The sequence below is a fragment of the Vombatus ursinus genome, unplaced genomic scaffold (genome assembly GCF_900497805.2).
Source record: "Vombatus ursinus unplaced genomic scaffold, bare-nosed wombat genome assembly UNPS02001287.1, whole genome shotgun sequence".
NCBI classification, from domain to species: Eukaryota; Metazoa; Chordata; class Mammalia; order Diprotodontia; family Vombatidae; genus Vombatus; species Vombatus ursinus.
The window spans coordinates 33,704-52,454 of record NW_020941065.1 but is presented as its reverse complement, the minus strand read 5'-3'; the positions used below and the strand labels follow the sequence as shown (position 1 = coordinate 52,454).

The 18,751-nt window shown below is 44.2% G+C and overlaps 1 protein-coding gene across 8 annotated transcripts in view; it reads left to right on the top strand.

The window, feature by feature from the left end:
- TMEM116 (transmembrane protein 116) overlaps nt 1-18,751 on the top strand; it is a 46,655-nt gene that overhangs the window by 20,363 nt on the left and 7,541 nt on the right. For 5 of the 8 annotated variants that reach the window (XM_027861900.1, XM_027861891.1, XM_027861883.1 and 2 more), the window contains 3 exons: nt 11,113-11,217; nt 16,144-16,187; nt 16,614-16,697. In XM_027861900.1, coding sequence (XP_027717701.1) covers nt 11,113-11,217; nt 16,144-16,187; nt 16,614-16,697 — 233 coding nt within the window. Of the gene's footprint in view, nt 1-6,335; nt 6,430-11,112; nt 11,218-14,905; nt 14,946-14,994; nt 15,098-16,143; nt 16,188-16,613; nt 16,698-18,751 lie in introns of those variants that run through there. The other 3 variants (XM_027861929.1, XM_027861949.1, XM_027861939.1) reach the window with 3 other exon arrangements.

Below are 18,751 nucleotides of genomic sequence, written 5' to 3'. Positions count from 1 at the left end.
ATAGCAGGGATGTGCTGCAGGCTGCTGGTTCTGGCTGTGAGAGCCAATGGTTAAATTTTCAGTTTGAGAACTTATTACTTGGAAATCTCCAAATGCTAAAAATTAGGGTTTGATTTCTTGTTTTGTTGATTGTCTAGAGTTCAACTGATGGAGAAAATATTAACAACACAGATTAAACTTAACAGTGGGCTCTGCACTTCATTTTTTTCCCCCTTTGGAAAAACTGGCTATTAAACATTTACCAGCACAAGAACACTGGGCCTGCAGTCAGGAAGCCTTGAGTTCAAATCTGACCCCAGACACTTCCTAGATGTGTGACCCTGGGCAAGTTACATAACTCCTGTTGACATCAGCTTCCTCATCTGTAAAATAGGGATAATAACATTATCTCCCTCCTGGGTGGTTGTGAAGACCAAATGAAATAATAATTGTAAAGGGCTTAATACGGTGCCTGGCACGTAGTAAGTTTTATATAAATGTTAGCTATTCTGCCTCTGCCTTAAGAGTTAAGGGCCCACCTAAACCTCCCAAGACAAATAAGAACGTGGTTTATTTTAATAGCTCTTAAGGGGTTGTTGTTGAGTTACGTCCAACTCTCCTTGACCCCATTTAGAGTTTTCTTAGCAAAGATACAGGAGTGGTTTGCCATTTCCTTCTGCAGCTCATTTTATAGCTGAGGAAACTGAGTCAAACAGGGTTAAGTGACTTGCCCAGAGTCACACAGCTAGGAAGTATCTGCAGCCAGATTTGAACTTGGGTCTTCCTGACTGCAGACCCAGCACTTTATCCACTGGGCTATCTAGCTGCCTCCAATGATTAAGGTAGGGATATGGAAGACCTCCCTTACAAAGAGAAGCTGGGAAGGTAGAAATGATAAGATTAAGTAACTGATTGGATATGTGGGGTAAATGAGTGTGAGAAATGAAAGATGACCAAAATTTTAAAAAATGAATCTTAAAAATTGTTTTTACATGTAATTGGGAAAAAATAAAATATTTAAAAAAGAGAAATAAAATAAAATTGGAAAATGTAAATTAAAAAATAGTAATGCAATCCAGATTCCACCAGAAAAAATACATTTTTGGGGGGGGGAGGCAATCAAGGTTAAGTGACTTGCCCAAGGTCACATAGCTAGTAAGTGTCAAGTGTCTGAGGTAGGATTTGAACTCAGGAACTTCTGACTCCAGGGCCAGAGCTCTATCCACTGAGTCACCTAGCTGCCTCAAAAATACATTTTTTTAAAAAAAGTAATTAAAAAAATAAATTAAAGATGAAATCAAAGTTGCAAGCCTGGATGCCTGGAAGGATAGTGGTTCATTTGACAAATTGGGGAAATTTGGAAGTGAGGAGGATTTTGACAGAAATAGGAGTTCTGTTCAACTCATGTTTGAGACGCTTTTGGAACCAGATCTTGTTCAAAATGTCCAAAAGGGAGTTGGTGATTCAAGAGCTCAGGAGAAAGTCTGGGGCTGGGTATAGAGAGCACAGAAATGGTCATGGAGCCCGTGGGAGCTGATGAGATTGGTTGGTGAGAGGCCTCGAGAGAAAAGAGAAGAAGGTCCATGCCAGAGCCTTGGGGGCCCTGGGCTTGGCTCTGAGGAAACAAATACAAAAACCCGAAACCATCCCTATAGCTTATTTTTCTTTTCTTCCCTTAAAAAGTGAACAACTAAACAAAAGCTAAAATCTTTAAGATAAAGTATTTATTTGTTCCCTGTGTTACGGTCTGGTGCATTAGCTGCCTCATTTAATGCTCTGTGGGAAAATGTGGGATCCTATAGCAGGGCAGGATTTTCATTTCCTTTTGTCCATTTCTTTGAATATTGAGGCTTTTTCCTTCACTCATATTTTCTTTTAAGGTGTTCTATTAATTTTGTAGTTAGGTGGCACAGTGGATAGAGTGCCAGGCCTGGAGTAGGGAAGACTCATCTTCCTAAGTTGAAATCCGGCCTCAGACATTTCCTAGCTGGGTGACCCCAGGCAGGTTGCTTCACCGTTTGCCTCAGTTTCCTCACCTGTCAAATGAGCTAGAGAAGGAAATGGCAAACCGCTCCAGTACCTCTGCCAAGAAAACTCCAACTGGGATCATGAAAAGCCGGACATGACCGAAACAACTGAACAACAAATCATTTTGCTCCTTTTTCACATCTAGTCCAACCCTGTTATTTTACAGGTGAGGAAACTGAGGCCCAGGGAGATCATAGCATCATAGGATCACAGCTTTGGAGAGGGTCCCCTAGTCCAACCACCTTATTTTACAAGTGAGGAAACTGAGGCCCAGGGATATTACTGGTTTGGGATATCCTAATGGGCTGGATTATATGGCCTCAGAGGTCACTTCCAGCTCAGAGGTATGATCTTTTCCCAAGGCTTCAGATGGCCTCTGAAGATCCTTCCAGCTCAGAGATTCTGGGACTTCACTGCCATTTGGGGTGAGGGGGCAGATGGGGAGGAAGAGAGGTTGGGGAGCTGAGAGGCTGTCCCCCAAAACTGACCATTTTAGTTTCAAAACTGAACCCACAGAGAGCTTTCTTGAATGGAATCCTGAAGGATACCCACCAGAAGGAGAGACAGAAATAAGGCAGAACTATCCCAGAACGCTGGCAAGGTTTAGACCAACTTCCCTGCCTTCAGGCCAGCCCTGGCTGCTGCTGAGAAGGAGGGCTGACTCAGCCAGCTTCGCCTCAGGTGATCAGTTATACAGTGAACTCCTTGTTTCTGTGAGTGGATGGTGGAGAGCCCCTAGACCTGGGAGTGGCACAGCAGCGGGAGAACCTCTTAAACCCAGACCGCCTATGCTGAGAGAGCAGGACAGGGAAGCCTTTGAAAGGCAGTACCACCTCCTGTAGCTGTATGACCCTGGGCAAGTCACTTATCCTCCGCCTGCCTCAGTTTCCTCATCTGTAAAACAGCAGCAATAGCACTAACACAACAGAGGTACGGGGTTGTCGTGAGGGATGAAATGAGATAATATTTATAAAACGCTGCAAATCTGAAAATGCTACTTAAATGTGATTTTATCGTTGAGTCGTTTCAGTTGTGTCTGACCCCATTTGGGGTTTTCTTGGCAAAGATACTGAAGTGGTTTGCCATTTCCTTCTGCAACTCATTTTACAGGTAAGGAAACTGAGGCAAACAGGGTGAAGTGACTTGCCCAGGGTCACACAGCTTGGAAGTGTCTGAGGCCAGATTTGAACTCAGGAGGATGAGTCTTCCTGACTCCAGTCCTGGAATCCTATCTCCTGTGGGGCCACCTAGCTGCCCATCTAAATGTGATACATATATGTATACACGCACATGTAGGTGTGTGTGTGTGTGTGTATGTATATATATATATATATATATACATATACACATCCATGTGTATCTATTTGTGTGTCTACACATACACACAGAGGCACATGACACATGCACACGCACACCCAGAGGGCTGGACCTAAGGACAGGAAGAACCAGTTCTGAATCTTGCCTTGGACATTAGCTGTATGTGTGCCAGTGACTAAGACACTTTACTTCCCACTTCAGTGGAACTGTAGTGAAAAATGAGGTAGGTTCAAATCCTGGTTTCCCTGCTTCCTGTCTGTGTGACCTTGGGGGATCAATCAATCAATTGGTATCTATTAATCAAACAATTTATTAATCAGTCAACAGGTATTTATTAAGCGCAGACTATGTAGTAGGGGCTCGGGATAATGCTACAAAGAAAGACACAATTCCTGCCTGCATCTCCTACATCTGCCCCTTTCTCACACAGCCACGCCTTTAGTTAGTTCAGGCCCTCTCGTCTAGATTACTGAAAGAAGAGACTGTGAGACTTGGCAATTAAGGGGTACTGGTAATTTTGGAGAGGACAATTTCAGTTGAATGATCAGGTCAAAAGTCAACGTTGCAAAGAGTTGAGGAGTGTGTGAAAGGAAAGTTTGAGCAATGACTGCAGACAGCTGAGAAAGGGCAGAAAATATAGGATAACAGGATGAGGGGATGGTAGGGCCTTTTCAGTCTTTTTTCAGTTGTATCTGACTCTTTGCGACCCCATTTGGGGTTTTCTTGGCAGAGATGCTGGAGTGGTTTGCCGTTTCCTTCTCCGGCTCATTTGGCAGATGAGAAAACTGAAACAATCAGGGTGAAGTGACCTGCCCAAGGTCACACATTGTTGAGTTGTTTTTCAGTTTTGCCCAATCCTTCATGACCCCATTTGGATTTTCTTGGCAAAGACACTGGAGTGGTTTGCCACTTCTTTCTCTAGCTCATATGACAGAACAATATATAGATGAATAACAACATAGAGGAGAGATTAGACTTGTTCTATTTGGCTGTAATGGATAGGACCAGGATCGGTGGGTAGAAATTGTGATGAGATCCTTTAGGCTTGATGTCAGGAAAAATTTCCCAACTGTGCCTCAAGAAGTGATGAATTTCCCCTTTTTGGACAACTTGAAACAGAGACTAAATGCCTACCTGTCAGCCATGTTGCTGTGGGGATTCTGTTTGCATATAGGTGACTAAAGTACTTCCATGACTCCAATTCTATGATTCATCTCTAGGATGCATTCTCAGCAGTGTGACTGGACGAAGGGTCAAGATTCTATCTCCTGTGATTCTAAGACATCTACTCTCCTTTTCCATTTTGCTCAAGGCTTTTCTTCCCCTTTGCCCAGGGGAAATGGGATAAATCAGACCTAGGACTGCTTTCTCCCTGCCTTTTCATTGTCCTCACCATGGCATCCAGTCTCCTAATCCCTCATCATTCAACTGAAACTACTCTCTCCAAAGTTTACCAATGACCTATTAATCACCAAACCCAATGGCCTTTTCTCAGGCCTCCTCCTTCTTGACCTCTCTACAGCCTTTGAAACTATCACCCTCTTTTCTTGATATTCTCTACTCTCTAGGTTTTCATGACAACGCTCTCTCTCGATTCTCCTCCTATCTATCTGACCATCTTCTTTGCTAGATCTTCATTTCATGGTCACTAATGGTGAGTGTCCTCCAAGGCCCTGTTTTCTTCTCCCTCTATTCCATTTTGCATAGTGATCTCATGAGCTCCCATGGATTCAATGAACATCTCTATACTGATGGTTCTCAAATCTACTTATCCAACCTTAACCTCTTTCCTGACATCCAATCCTCCTATCTCCAACTGCCTCTTGGAGATCTCAAAGTGGATGTCCCATAGACATCTTAAATTCAATGTGTCCAAAACTAAACTTGTTAATTTCCCCTCAAGCTTTCCCCTCTTCCTGACTTCCATATTGAGGGAACCACCATCTTCCCACTTACCCAAACTAGCAATCTGGGGGTCATCTTCTACTCATTCTTTCTCACCTTCCCTCCCAATCCAATCAGTTGCCAAATCTTGTTGGTTTTACTTCTGCAACATCCCCCTTCTTTCTTCTGACATTGCCACCATCCTGGTGCAGTCCCTTATCCCCTCATAACTGGACTATGGCAACAGCTGGTGGTTGGTCTCTCTGCCTCAAATCTCTCCCCCCTCCAGTTCTTCCTCCATTTAGCTGTCAAATTGATCTTCCTAAAGTGAAAATCTGACCATATCACCCCCCTATTGCCGGGGTGGGGAACCTGCAGCCTCCAGGCCACATGTGGCCTTCTAGGTCCTCGAGTGCAGCCCTTTGTCCAAGTCCAAGTTTTATTTGTTCTGTAAAACTTGGAGTCGGTCAAAGGGCCGCACTCGAGGACCTGGAGGGCCACATGTGACCTTGAGGCTGCAAGTTCCCCACCCCTGCCCTATTCAATCAACTCCAGTGGCTCCTTATTGCTTCCAGGATCAAATATAAAAGCCTTGGTTTGGCATTCAAAGCCCTTCACAACTTGGCCAACTTGACCTTTCCAGACTTCTTATGCCTTACTCCCCTTTCCTAACTTCCTTCAAGTTCTAGTTAAAAGTCTTGCCTTCTGCAAATTTTTCACAATCCTCTTTAATCTTAGTGCCTCCCCCCAATTTATCCTCTATAGCTTATTTGTACAATTGTTTTCATGTTGTCTCCCTCATTAGACTTTGAGCTTCCTGAGGTCAAGGACTGTCTTCTTTTCTCTTGCCTTCCTTTGTATCTCAAGCACTTAGCACAGTACTGGGCACATAGTAGGTGCTTTAAAAAAATGCTCATTGACTTGAACTTGCCTGTCTTTTCTTGGTCACTCCAACGCTGACTACTCTTATCCCCTGACATCTTTACCAGTTTTCTGACTCCAGGGCCTAAGTTCTTTCTACTGTACCACAATACCTCCCGAAAAACCTCCCCTTGGTCATTCCCTGACAAACGGTTCATGTGGAAGCTAGCCCCCTGGACTAACTTGACTTGATTTCTACACTACAGCTTGAGACCTGGCGTTCACCTCAGGGTTACTGGCCATCGTGAGCTCAGCTGACTGACCAATAAGCTGGTGAATGACAGCAGCGGCGACAATGTGGTACAGTAGAAAGAGTGAGAGATCTGGATCTGGATCAGGTGCCACCTCTGTCACTCAGTGCCTTTAGGGAAGTCCCTTCACCTCTATGGTCTCAGTTTCCTCATCTGTAAAACAAGGGGATTGAACTAGATGGCCTCAGAGGCCCCATGCAGTTCTAAATCTACGATCCTATGACGCCTGCATGACGTGTGGACTGGAAAGCTCTGCTGGGACCATCTGGCTCTGAGAGACTCAATCCGATTAATCCTCCAAGCCATTGCTATTCTTGGATTCTCTGATGGTGTGGCTCAGCATACCCTCGGTCAAGACTGTGGGACTCCAAGCTTTGTGGAGCTTGATCCAGTCCCTAGAAATCCTAGGTTTGGGGGATGCTGCTATGAAGAGAAAAGGGAGCGGGTGAGAGAAGAGCCTGGCTCTTGGCTCCTAGAAGCTCACTGTGAGCAAATCCAGGATTTGTCCTCCTGGAGCTGGGCTAAGTTGGAGTGTGGGCCCCAGAGGGAAGTGGGGTATGGAGAAATAGCAATGCTTTCTTTCCCAAAGTAGGCTCTCTGTTGATCCATAGCTGTTTACTTTGAGATTGGCTGAAGTACATGGAGCCATTTTTTTCTTTGTATCACTTTGCAAAGTGCTTTACATATATTACATCATTTGAACCTCACAGTCCTGTGAAGTACCAATAAGGATAAAGATTGGATTTATGATTTCATTGGTACGGAACTCTCAAATAAGGAAAACTCCTTCTACTAATGCAGATAGTCACCTTTTCTGCAATTTATAAGTTAAGCGACTTCTCCAGGGTCATGTAGCTTCCCTAGATGTTACTGTTATCCTCATTTTTCAAATAAGGAAACTGAGGCTGAGAGAGATGAAATGACTTAGGGAAGCAGAGTGGTGTGGTGGCCAGAGCACTGGCTTTGTATTCAGAAGACTTGGTTTCAAATCTGAGCTGATGTGAAAACTGAGGCAGAGGTTAAGTGACTTGTCCAGAGTCACACAACTAGTCAGTGTCTGAGGCTGGATTTGTACTCAGGTCTTCCTGACTCCAGGTCCATTACTCCATCCACCACCCCACCAATTGTCTACAGATGCCTGGTCATCATTCTAGACCAACTCTTTCCCACCTCCTTTCACAGATGATGAAACTGAGGCCCAGAGAAATTATGTATCATGTACAAGATCACAGGTGGTAAGAGGCAAGAGTTTGAGAGTTTAGCAGTGCAGGCCAGAAGCCAGCAATAGAGGAAGGATTCAGCCAGGGAGGGAATCTGCCCCACCAACGTAGTAATCATAGTATGATCTTGTATTCAAGTTATCTTTAAGTCAGTCACGATCATAAAGATGTGAAGTGCCCTAGGGAATCATTTGTGAAAACCTATCTGCTTCCATTTCAGGCAGTCAACAGGCATTTATTAAGAGCCAAGCACTGTGCTAAGTGCTAGGAACACAAAGGCAGAACTCATCCCCTGCCCCCTGTCAAGGAAATTACAGTCTAGTGGAGGAAGACAATATATAAATAAATATGTACAAATTATCTATAGGATAAATAGGAAAGAATCAGCAGAGGGAAGGCACTGAGGAAAACTTCCTGTAGAAAGTGGGATTTTAGCAGGGACTTAAAAAAATCCAGGGAAGCCAGGAGGTGGAGATGAAGAAAGGGAGCATTCCAGGCATGAGGAACAGCCAGAGAGAATGCCCAGAGCCGAGAGATGGAGCGTCTTGTGTGAGGGACAGTAAGGAAGCCAGTGTCACTGGATTGGAGAGTCCCATAATACTCTAGGTATGTGTGTAGAACATTGGAAAAATATTTTAAAAGATGAGAAAGTAGGTATATGGGCAGCTAAGAGATATAGTGGGTCTGGATGTGAAGACCAGAGTTCAAATTTGGTCTCAGACACTTCCTAGCTGTGTGACCTGGGCAAGTCACTTCACCCTGTTTGCCTCAGTTTTCTCATCTGTAAAATGAGCTGGAGAAGGAAATGGCAAACCACTCCAGTGTCTCTGCCAAGAAAACTCCAAAGAGTCAGACACAACTGAAAAATGACTAGACAATATCCTCTTTTACCTAGACCATTGCAATCTCCTCCTCTATAGTCTCTTTGTCTCAAGTGTCTGCCTACTCTAATTCAGCCTCAGTACACTCACCAGAATGATTCACTGTGCACTCTGTGACACCGCCTTCCAGTGGTGATTGTTATTTCTTCATCCTGAACCGCATTTTCCAATGTACTTATTTCCCCATGTCCCCATTCTGTCCCTATCATTACTCTGAAGTCATGTCAACCAGCTTCCTTCGGAGGACTTTGGGAGCATCTTCATAAAACCTCTCTGCTTCTTCATCCTGTGCTAGGGATGCAGGACTCATGAGTTTGTTTAAGGTGATGTCTTTGCCACTAATCTTATAAACATTACAAAGCAGAGTGACCTTGCTTTATGCAACTGATAAAATCCCCCCAAATCCTACATCCTCTGACTCATTTTTAAAACGAATACCTTTTGTTTGTACATTGACTTTATTTAGAACACTGGGCCTGATGTCTTCCTGAGTTCAAATCCAGCCTCATTCACTTATTAGCTGTGTGACCAAGGGCAAGTCACTTCACCCTGTTTGCCTCAGTTTAATCATCTGTAAAATGAACCGGAGAAGGAAATGGCAAACCGCTCCAGTATCTCTGCCAAGAAAACCCCAAATGGAGTCAAAGAGAGTCAGACATGACTGAAAACAACTGAACAGCAACAACAACAAACATTTTTCAATCTATCCCTCTCCTTCTCTCTATGCAATAAGCCATCTCTTGTAAGAAAGGATGAAAAAAGAAAATGGAAATACAGTTTAAGAGAACATTGTCTAAGTCTGACATCATATGCAGTGTTCCACACCCACAGTCCCCCATCTATGCAAAGAAGGGAACAGGATGTATTTTCTCACTTCTCTGTTGTCCAGCTTGGTCATTATAATTTCACAATAGTCACTTCTTTCAATCATACTTATATGCTCTCGAGAAGCTCACTATCTAGAGGGGGAGACCTATGAAGATTTTTGTCATTGTTTCAAAATATGAACATTTTTTCTCTTTTCTTTTAAATCTGGATCTACAAGTCTTGGAATATTGTGTTCAGTTCTGGGTATAGCAGTTGAAGAAAATACAGCACCACCCTCAGAGTTAGGAATCTCTGACACATACTGGCTGTGTGATTGTAGGCATATCAATTGCTTCTCAGTCTCAGTATCCTTATCTGTAAAATGAGGGGGTTGGATGTAATGATCTTTAAAAGCTCTTTCAGTTGTACTAAGATGTTGTGATCTGCATTGGTAGAAGGTGTTTCCACACTTTCCACACAGTGTAGGAAGGTCCCTACACTGGTAAAATCACAGGTCCAGGACCTCCCCCACACACACACTTCTCCCCTCCAAAAGTGACAAATTGGAGCATGACCAGAAAAGGTGAAAAAGCCTGGAAACCATCATCTGGTAAAAGCTGGAGAAACTAGGGCTGTCTGAAGGGAGAAGAGATTTAGAGTACACACAATAGCTGTCTTCAAATATTTAAAGGAATCTTACACAGGAGAAGAAACAGACATTCCATGTAGCTTTGGAGGGATGGACTAGAATCAGTGAGTGGAAATTACAGAGGAGGGGAATTTTGTTCAGTGCTCAAATGAACTTTCCAAATATTTGAGCGGTCTAACAAAGGAATTCCATTCAACTCAATAAACATTCATTATGCTATATTTGTGAGCGAGGAGTAGTACACGATGTGCTGGGCTCACAATCAGGAAGGCCTGGGTTCGTATCCCCCCTCTCACACTAGCCAATCATTTAACCACTATTTGTCTCAGACAGCTCCCTAGAACAGATCTACTGAGTTATAGATGGATTGCAATTCATGTTGGTGGAGCGAGTTTCCACACAGGAAGTTCCCGACACTGACAAAATGACAGATTCTTCATGTATTCATTTATGTTCAAGGCACTGTGCTAGGCTTTGGAATAGGCTACTTTGTGAGGGGCAGTGAGCCCTACTGCAAATATTTAAGCAGAGCCAGGATACTATCTATGACTGTAGGATTTGTGCATTGGATGGGAATTTGGATTAGGTAACTTCAGAGATTCCTTTTTAACTCCAAAGAATTTTTGTGATATATCAGGTTGGCTAGAAATGTAATACATCCAGGGATGTGTTGGAGCCAGCTCCAACTGGCTGGCAAGAGCCAGTTGTTAAATTTTCAGCATGAGCATTTGCACTTTGGCGATTGAAAGAGACTAAACTATGGCTTGATTTATTGTTTTGTTGATCACCTAGACTTAAAGAAAATGTTAATGGTTCAAATTAAACTTAAAACTGTATTGTGGGTTTGTTTGTTCTTCTGGAGAGCTGGTTGTTAAACCTTTACCACCACACTCCTGGAAACCACTTTAAACTCTTGGTAGGGGCAGCTGCTGCTGGTGTGTAAGCATTCAGCAACAGACATTAGCAACCTTAACATCCACCGCAGAGGCTGGAGCTGGGCTCTAGTTGGGTTTGACTTGTGTGAGTCACAGACAAGTCACTCAATTTTCCCTAGCTTTGAAAAGCACCTCCTGCTGGTGAACCAGCAAAGGGTTAGTGCCATTAGGAGAAATTGGGAGGCCAAGGGAATGAATGGGCGAGTGGACAAATTTGACTGGCCATCTGAATTTTCCTAGATCTTCTACATCTCATCCTTTCTCTACACTGTCAACTTCACGTGGCACCTTTACATGGACCTGAAGGTGAAATACAACCAGAATATCTACTCGGCCTCCACAACGGTGAGTGTAGCTCAGGGAATACAAGGAGAGTCTGTTAACACTTTCCTCCTTGGGAGAGAAGGTGGGGGGCTACAGGTGAGGAATGGAACTTATGCTGTCAGGCTTGGCCGCTAAGCTGCTTTTCTCTGGCCTGAGGTGGGACCCACTAGCGTGGGGGTGGGGTATATTAGGAAATAGCTGTAGTGTCAAAATGAAAAGCATGGATAAAACTTTTTTAAAAATTAATTTAAGGGACATCTAGGTGGCACCATAGTGGATAGAGCACCAGTCCTAAAGTCAAGAGGACCTGAGTGCAAATTTGGCCTCTGACACGTATGAGCTATGTGATCCTGGGCAAGTCACTTAATCCTGATTGCCTCCAAAAAAAATTTTTTTTTTTAAAGAAGAGTATGGTGACACAGGGGAAAGAGTGTTGGTCCTGGAGTCAGAGGACCTGGGTTTGAATCCTGGCTCTACCACTTACTATTTATGTAACCCCAGGCAAATCACTGAAGCTTTCTGGGTGTCAGTTTCCTCATCTGTAAAATGAGTTGAATTAGATAATCTCTAAAATACCTTTCAGTTATAAGCCCAAGAAAAAAATGAGGTCTTTCTACCCTTTCTTTTTTTTTTTGCTGAGGCAATTAGAGTTAAGTGACTTGCCCAGGGTCACACTGCTAGTAAGTGTCTAAGGCTGGATTTGAACTCTAGCCCTCTGACTCCAAGGCCAAAGTTCTATCCACTGCACCACCTAGCTGCCTCTCTTTCTTTTTTTTTTTTTTTAGGCAATTGGGGTTAAGTGACTTGCCCAGGGTCACACAGCTAGTAAGTGTCAAGTGTTTGGTCTGAGGCCAGAGTTGAACTCAGGTCCTCCTGACTTTAGGGCCAGTGCTCTATCCACTGCACCACCTAGCTGCCCCAGCCCCTATTCTTTTCAAAGAATATTAGCTTCTACTCTTGGCTCAGGTGCATTGGGTGGGATTTAATTAAAGAAGACCTTTGCTCCTTGGCTTCCCAGCGTTCCCCTTCTGTCTCCCTGGCTTTGGGAAAGCCAACCTCAGAGTGGACCATAACCTGGTGGAAATAAAAAAACTCAAACTCTGCTTTCCAGAAAAGCCTTTTTTTGGAGGATAGGGAGCTTAGGAGGCTTAGAGAAGGGGCCTTCCTTAAGTCCTTGGGTCTTTAGGTCAAGAAGAAGCCACTGTCCACTGTGGGTTCACCCATCCTTGCCATGATCTGAAAGGCAGGCATTGGAAAGGAGCAGGGGATTTATTCTTCTCTGATGGTCAAAGGATGAAGGGTATTTAACCTTTGGTTAACACCCTGGCCACAGAGATGGATGTTTAACTGAAGAAGACTTAGTGGCACCAGGAGAGCTGTCTTCCAGTATTTGGAGGGCTGTCCAGTGAAAGAAGAAAGAGACTTGGTCTGCTTGGCCCCACAGGGCAGATCCAGGAGCTAGAAGTGAATTAATGTTGCATGTCAGGAAGGGCTTCCTAACAGTTGGGGCGATCTCCAGTTGGGATGAGCTCCTCTTCCTTGGGGGTCTTCAAGCAGAGCCATGTGGATTTTAAAGGGGATTCTTGTTCACGTATGGACTTCACATAATGACCACTGAGGTCTCTTCTAGCTATCTAGATCAGAAGAGGGCCTATGAAGGCAGAGACATCTTCCAGGCTGCTGGGAAATGGTAGAGAAGGTCAGAGACTCAGGTTTCAGGCTGGTTCTCTCTCCAGTATGCTGTGCTGCCCATGACATTTATTTTGTATATAATCTGCATATATTATTTATGTATATCAGTCAGTCAGTTAATAAGCATTTATTAAGTGCCTATGGTGTGCCAGGCACCATGATAAGCCTTGGGGATACAAAAAGAGGCTTTTTAAAAGCTCCTTCCCTCAAGGAGCTTACAGTCGAATGGGGGAGACAGTAAGCAAACAAACATGTACAAACTAGCTATAGGATAAATAGGAAATAATCAACGGAGGGAAGGTACTAGAATGAAAAGGAGTTGGGAAAGACTTCCTGGAGTAGGTGGGATTTTAGCTGAGGCTTGAAAGAAGCCAGGGAAGTCAGGAGGCCAGATGATGGCATGGGGGACCACCAGAGAAAATGCCAAGAGACGAGGGATAGAGTGTCTTACTCAAGGCACAGTAAAGAGGCCAGTGTCACTGGATTGAAGAGTACATGGTGGGGAATAAGGTGTAAGAAGAATGGAAATACAGGGGGATGCTAGGCAGTGAAGGGCTTTAAACACCAAATAGAATGTCATCTCCCCTTAGAGAATGTAAGTCTCTTGAGGGAAGGTCCTGTTTTATTTCTGTCTTTATGTCCCCAATGCCCAACAAAGTACCTGCCGTACAGCTTAATAAATAACCTCCCTGGTTGTCTCCTCTGTAAAGTGGGGATGACACCTGAATCACCTGCCTTACTTTGGAAACCAAAGCTATATAAATGAAGGATTATTCCTGCTGTTCCTAGCGGATAGAGTGCCGGGCCTGGAGTCAGGAAGACTCTTTGTGAATTCAGAGCTGGACTCAGACACTTACTGGCTGTGTGACCCTTGACAAGTCACTTAAACCTATTTGCCTCAGTTTCTCATCTGTAAAAGGTCTTTTCCCAGGTCTCAGCCAGTTGTCTTGACTTATGTTTTGCCGCTGGACTTTGATGACTCTTGGAGGAGAGAGTGAGGCTGACTTTTCAGAGATTTGGCTTACTTAAATTCAGTTCATGCACAAGTCAAGACATCGCCCATGAAGTCATGGGTCCTCTTCAAGAACAAAGGACAACATCTGTTTCTGCCATAAATACTTATTGATTGATTTCTTCTATGTATCCCTAGTGCTCAGCACTGTGGCTGCCCAGAGTAAATGATTAATAAATGTCTTGAATTTAATTGAAAGGCAGGGGTACTTAATAATTGTTGTTGAAGTCAGTCTCCTTCCTGGGGCTCCACAGCATATTTATGGCAAATGTCTCCTTTATTCTCTGCTTAAAGAGGTCTTTCCTCCCCCGTTGAGGACTGCATAAGGAAGGAATATGAGTTATAGGCTTTCTGATGTCTCTTCTTCCTTCTTTCTGCCTTCCTGGGTGAAATCTGTCTTGCCCTTCACATCTGCCTTTGTCTTTTGGCAATAGCCAATGGTGAGAAAGCAGGAACCCAGGAGGTTGTGGGGCTCAAGAAAGGGCATTAAAAGGGAGAAAGTGTGAACTCCTTCCTCACCATTTTGCTCCGCTGTGTTGCTCCCCAGGGTGATACTCTCCCGATTGAGTTGGTCAGTCCCAGAATCTGGGAGCTTGAAAGAGACCTCAGAGGATTTCTCTTAGCTCAGCCCTTCCCTTGACGAGCATCCCCTGTATGATACCACAGCAGGTGCCCTGTCACATCACAAATAGCACTGGTTATATAGCTGAGGGCCTGGGTTCCTAGTCCAGCCATGATACTTCCTACCTCACTTCACCTCTTTGGGCCTCAGTTTCTCCATCTGTAAAAACAAGAGAGTTGGATTTGATAGCCCCCCGAGCTCCCTTCTAGTTCTAGTTCATAGCTCTTAACAAGTGGTCATCCAGCTTTTGCTTGAGGGCATGTAGGGAAGAGGAATCCACTGCATTCTGAGGCAGCCTTCACTGTTAGGAGGGTCTTTGCATGTTTCTTTTTTTACATCATTACATGTTTCTTTTTTTTTAATTTTTTTTTTTTTATTTTTAGGCAGTTGGAGCTAAGTGACTTGCCCAGGGTCACACAGCTAGTAAGTGTCTGAGGCTGGATTTGAACTCAGGTCCTCCTGACTCCAAAGCTGGTGCTCTATCCACTGCGCCATCTAGCTGCCCCTTGCATCATTGCCAAAATTTCTTCTTTGCACTATCTCCTGGGTCTGCCCCCAAGGTCTGGCAGAACGAGGTGAATCTCTCTTCCCCATGACATCCCTTCTTCTGCATTTTCTTTTCTCCACATCCATCATCTCCAGTTTCATTGATACAATATGATGTCAAGGTTTTCCACCACCCTGGTTGCCCACTTTAGGACACTCTCTGGCTAATCAATGTAACTTCCTAAAATATGATGGCCTAGATATTAACATAATCAATCAATCAACTGATTACCACGTACTTATTACTTAGCCACCTTAGCCAAACACTATGGTCAGTTATAAGGGGGTGGGTGGGACACAGAAGGAAAACATCTTCCTTGCCGTTATTTTAAGCAATATTCCATACAACCAAATTCTAGTCAATTTAAGGAGTTTTCAGTGTCTTGTTTTTCTACACTTAGAGGGTGGTGTGTGAGAGACAGCAGTGGTTGGAGGGTTGGTTTTAGAATCAGGAGAACCTGAGCTCAAGTCACATTTATGACACATACTGGCTGTGTGACCCTGGGCAAGTCACTTAACCCTCAGCATCCCAGACAACTCTCCACGGCTGTAAATTGCAGATAGGTTGCTAATTGGCTTTGGTAGAGGGATTTCACTTAAAGTTCCCATAACTGTTATTAAGTCTGGTTTAAAAATATCTTCCATCATCTCTTAATTCTGTTAATTATCTTTCATTTGTTGTTTTAAAGTCATTTTTTAGTTGTGTTTGACTTTCTGTGACCCCATTTGGGGTTTTCTTGGCAAAAACACTGGAGTGATTTGCTATTTCCTTCTCCAGATAATTTTACAGATGAGGAGACTGAGGCAAACAGGGTGAAGTGACTTGCCCAGAGTCACATAACTAATAAGTGTCTGAGGCTGGATTTAAACCCAGGTCTTCCTATTATAAACTCTTAAAAGGCAAGGATTGTACCTCTATTCCCTTAACCTGTGGGTACCACAGGCATCGCATTGGCAGTGAGGCAGTGATCTGCATTGGCAAGAGGGAACCTGGTTGGTGTTTATCATCTTGGGATCTTTCCCATAATGCAGCAGCCTAGTCCTAGGACACTGATCCCATCTGTCATTCTCACAGGACTACACCTCCAGAGTTGGATGGATAGCTGTTGTTTTGTCCAGGTGAGATTCTGCCTCTCCTTCCTCTTCTTGTAAGGGTTTGAATTCTCCAGACGCTAGGGACCAGGTACAAAGAAACAGGAGAATCCACTGGTGAATGGCTACACAAATTATGGGACTCAAATGTAGTGGGATATCGCTATGTTGTAAGAAATAATGAATAGGATAGATCCAGAGAAGCGTGGGAAGATGTAGAAACGGATTGAGAGAGAAGCGAGCAGGACCAGGAAGACAAAATATACGATGATGACAATGTTCTCAGAGAATCATGGTAGCAAGAAGAAAACATCTGTCTTTTCTGAGAGGGGCATGTGTGTGTGTGCGCGCGTGCGCGCGCGTGTGTGGGTGGGAGACGTGGGAGGGAGTCTGGAGGGAAGAGAAGTTCACAAAATGCTCCATTCCTGAAGGTCACGTAGTCTCTCTTCCTAGCCTAATCCCTCTCCTACTGATGGTACCTGTATTCTGCCTGGGAAACAGCAGCGAATGTTTCCATAACTTCAGCCAGAGTCATAGGTATGTCAAACTCAAATCTATTAACTACTCTTTTTCCTTTTATCTTCCAGGATCAGAACCATTCTCTTCCTCACTTCTCTTTCCAGTCTTATTTCATATTATTCCCCTTCATGGACTCTCGGTTCTAGTCAAGTTGGCCCCATACGGATTCCATCTCCTGCCTCTCTGCTTTGGTACAGACTGGAACTCACTCCTCCTCTCCCTCCTCCTCCCCCTTCCCCTCCTCCTTCCCCTCCTCCTCCTCCTCCTCCTCCTCCTCCTTATTCTTCTTCTTCTTCTTCTTCTCTCTCTCTCTCTCTCTCTCTCCCTCCCTCTCTCTCACACACACACACAGTTGGGGTGTTGTGACTCACCTAGGGTCACACATCTAGTAAGTCTCGAGGCCCGATTTGAACTCAGATCCTGTGTACTATCCTCTGCACCACCTAGTTGCACCTCCTCCTCTATCTCTCAAGGAATCTTTGGCTTCCTTGAAAACCCAGCTCAAGTGGCACGTCCTATATCAAACTTTTCCTCATCTCATGCCCTACAGTGACTAGTACTCCCCACCTCTCAATCACTTCGTATTATTTTGTTTCTATGTTGCATTTGCCTGCTTGTTTGCCTCTCCCTGGTAGAACATAAGCTGGTTGAGGGCAGGGTCTGGTTCATTGTCTTTGTATCCTCCTCACCCTCCCTGTGCCTAGCATACAGCAGGTGCTTAATAAATGCTTGCTGACTGATTTTGTCCCCAATGCGTAGTACAGTTCCTTGCACATAGTAGCTAAATGTTTGTGGATCAATTGTTGGTTATTTGGTGGTGGCTGTGGGGTATGAGCTATGGACCATGGCTAGAGAAGAGGCTGACTCAGTCATAATTATTAATGATGATAATAACTGAAAGACAATGTGGCATAGTGGATCAAGAGTGGGGGTCTTGAAGCCAAGAAGACCTGGGTTCAAATCCTGCCCTTGCACATAGTGACTATGACCCTAGGCAAATCAGAGAGATGCCAACCTGAATTGGCAGAGGAAGTTTTCTCATCTGGGAGTTATCAATATAATAGGTAGACTGTGTATCAGAGATATGTAGATAGATACAGAAATGTTTCACTCTACCTCTTTTTTTTTTTTTTTGCTTAGGCAGTTGGGGTTAAGTGACTTGTGCAGGGTCACACAGCTACTAAGTGTCAAGTGTTTGGTCTGAGGTTGGATTTGAACTCAGGTCCTCCTGACTTCAGGGCCGGTGCTCTATCTAGCCACCTAGCTGCCTCCACTCTACCTCTTTAGGGAGATTAGGTTTCTTCCTTTATGGGGAGGGGAGGGACAGCTGTGGCTGGGTGCTCATTTCTTTACTCTGCTGTCTCCAGTAGGGGTATTGGGCTGGAATTAATTCTATCTATTACATATCAGATATTTGAAGTCTGGGGGCATGATCATTTTTTGTTTGTTTGATTTTTGGAGAGGGGAGATTTGGATAAAAGCCATTTTCCCTGGTAACAGTTTCTCGCCAGACCTGGAGAATAGCTATGAATTTAATCTTGGCCAGTTTAGCTTTCCCTTTTACCAAACATATATTATACAAAAGAATCACGGATACTGGGCAAACATCAAAGCAAGCAGTAAAGCAGTAATTGGGGAAGCCAGACCGATTAGTTTAGGCGATGGAGTACTCAAGAGTTAGGGAGCTCTGTGATCCCAGAGAAAGATGAAATCTTCGTGCCACCATGGAGAAAATGACCTCACTCAATAAGTCCATTCTTAGCAGTCTCTGCAGGTGTAGATGCTAGGAATCAAGGTTGAGGTGCCAGCTCTTCCCTACATAATGGTGGTTTGGTGGGCTCTCAAAGTCTATACCTCACTTTCTCTTGCCCTTGTTATTCTTCTCTTTTCCTGCTCTGTCTTTCTGTCTCTATCTGTCTGTCTGTCTCCCTTCCATCCCTCTTGCACTCTGTCTCTGTCCGTTTTTGTCTATCTCTCCTCTCATCCCTCTATCTCTCCTTCCCTTTCTCTCTCTGTCTGTCTCTCCTCTCATCCCTCTCTCTCTCTCTCTCTCTCTCTCTCTCTCTCTCTCT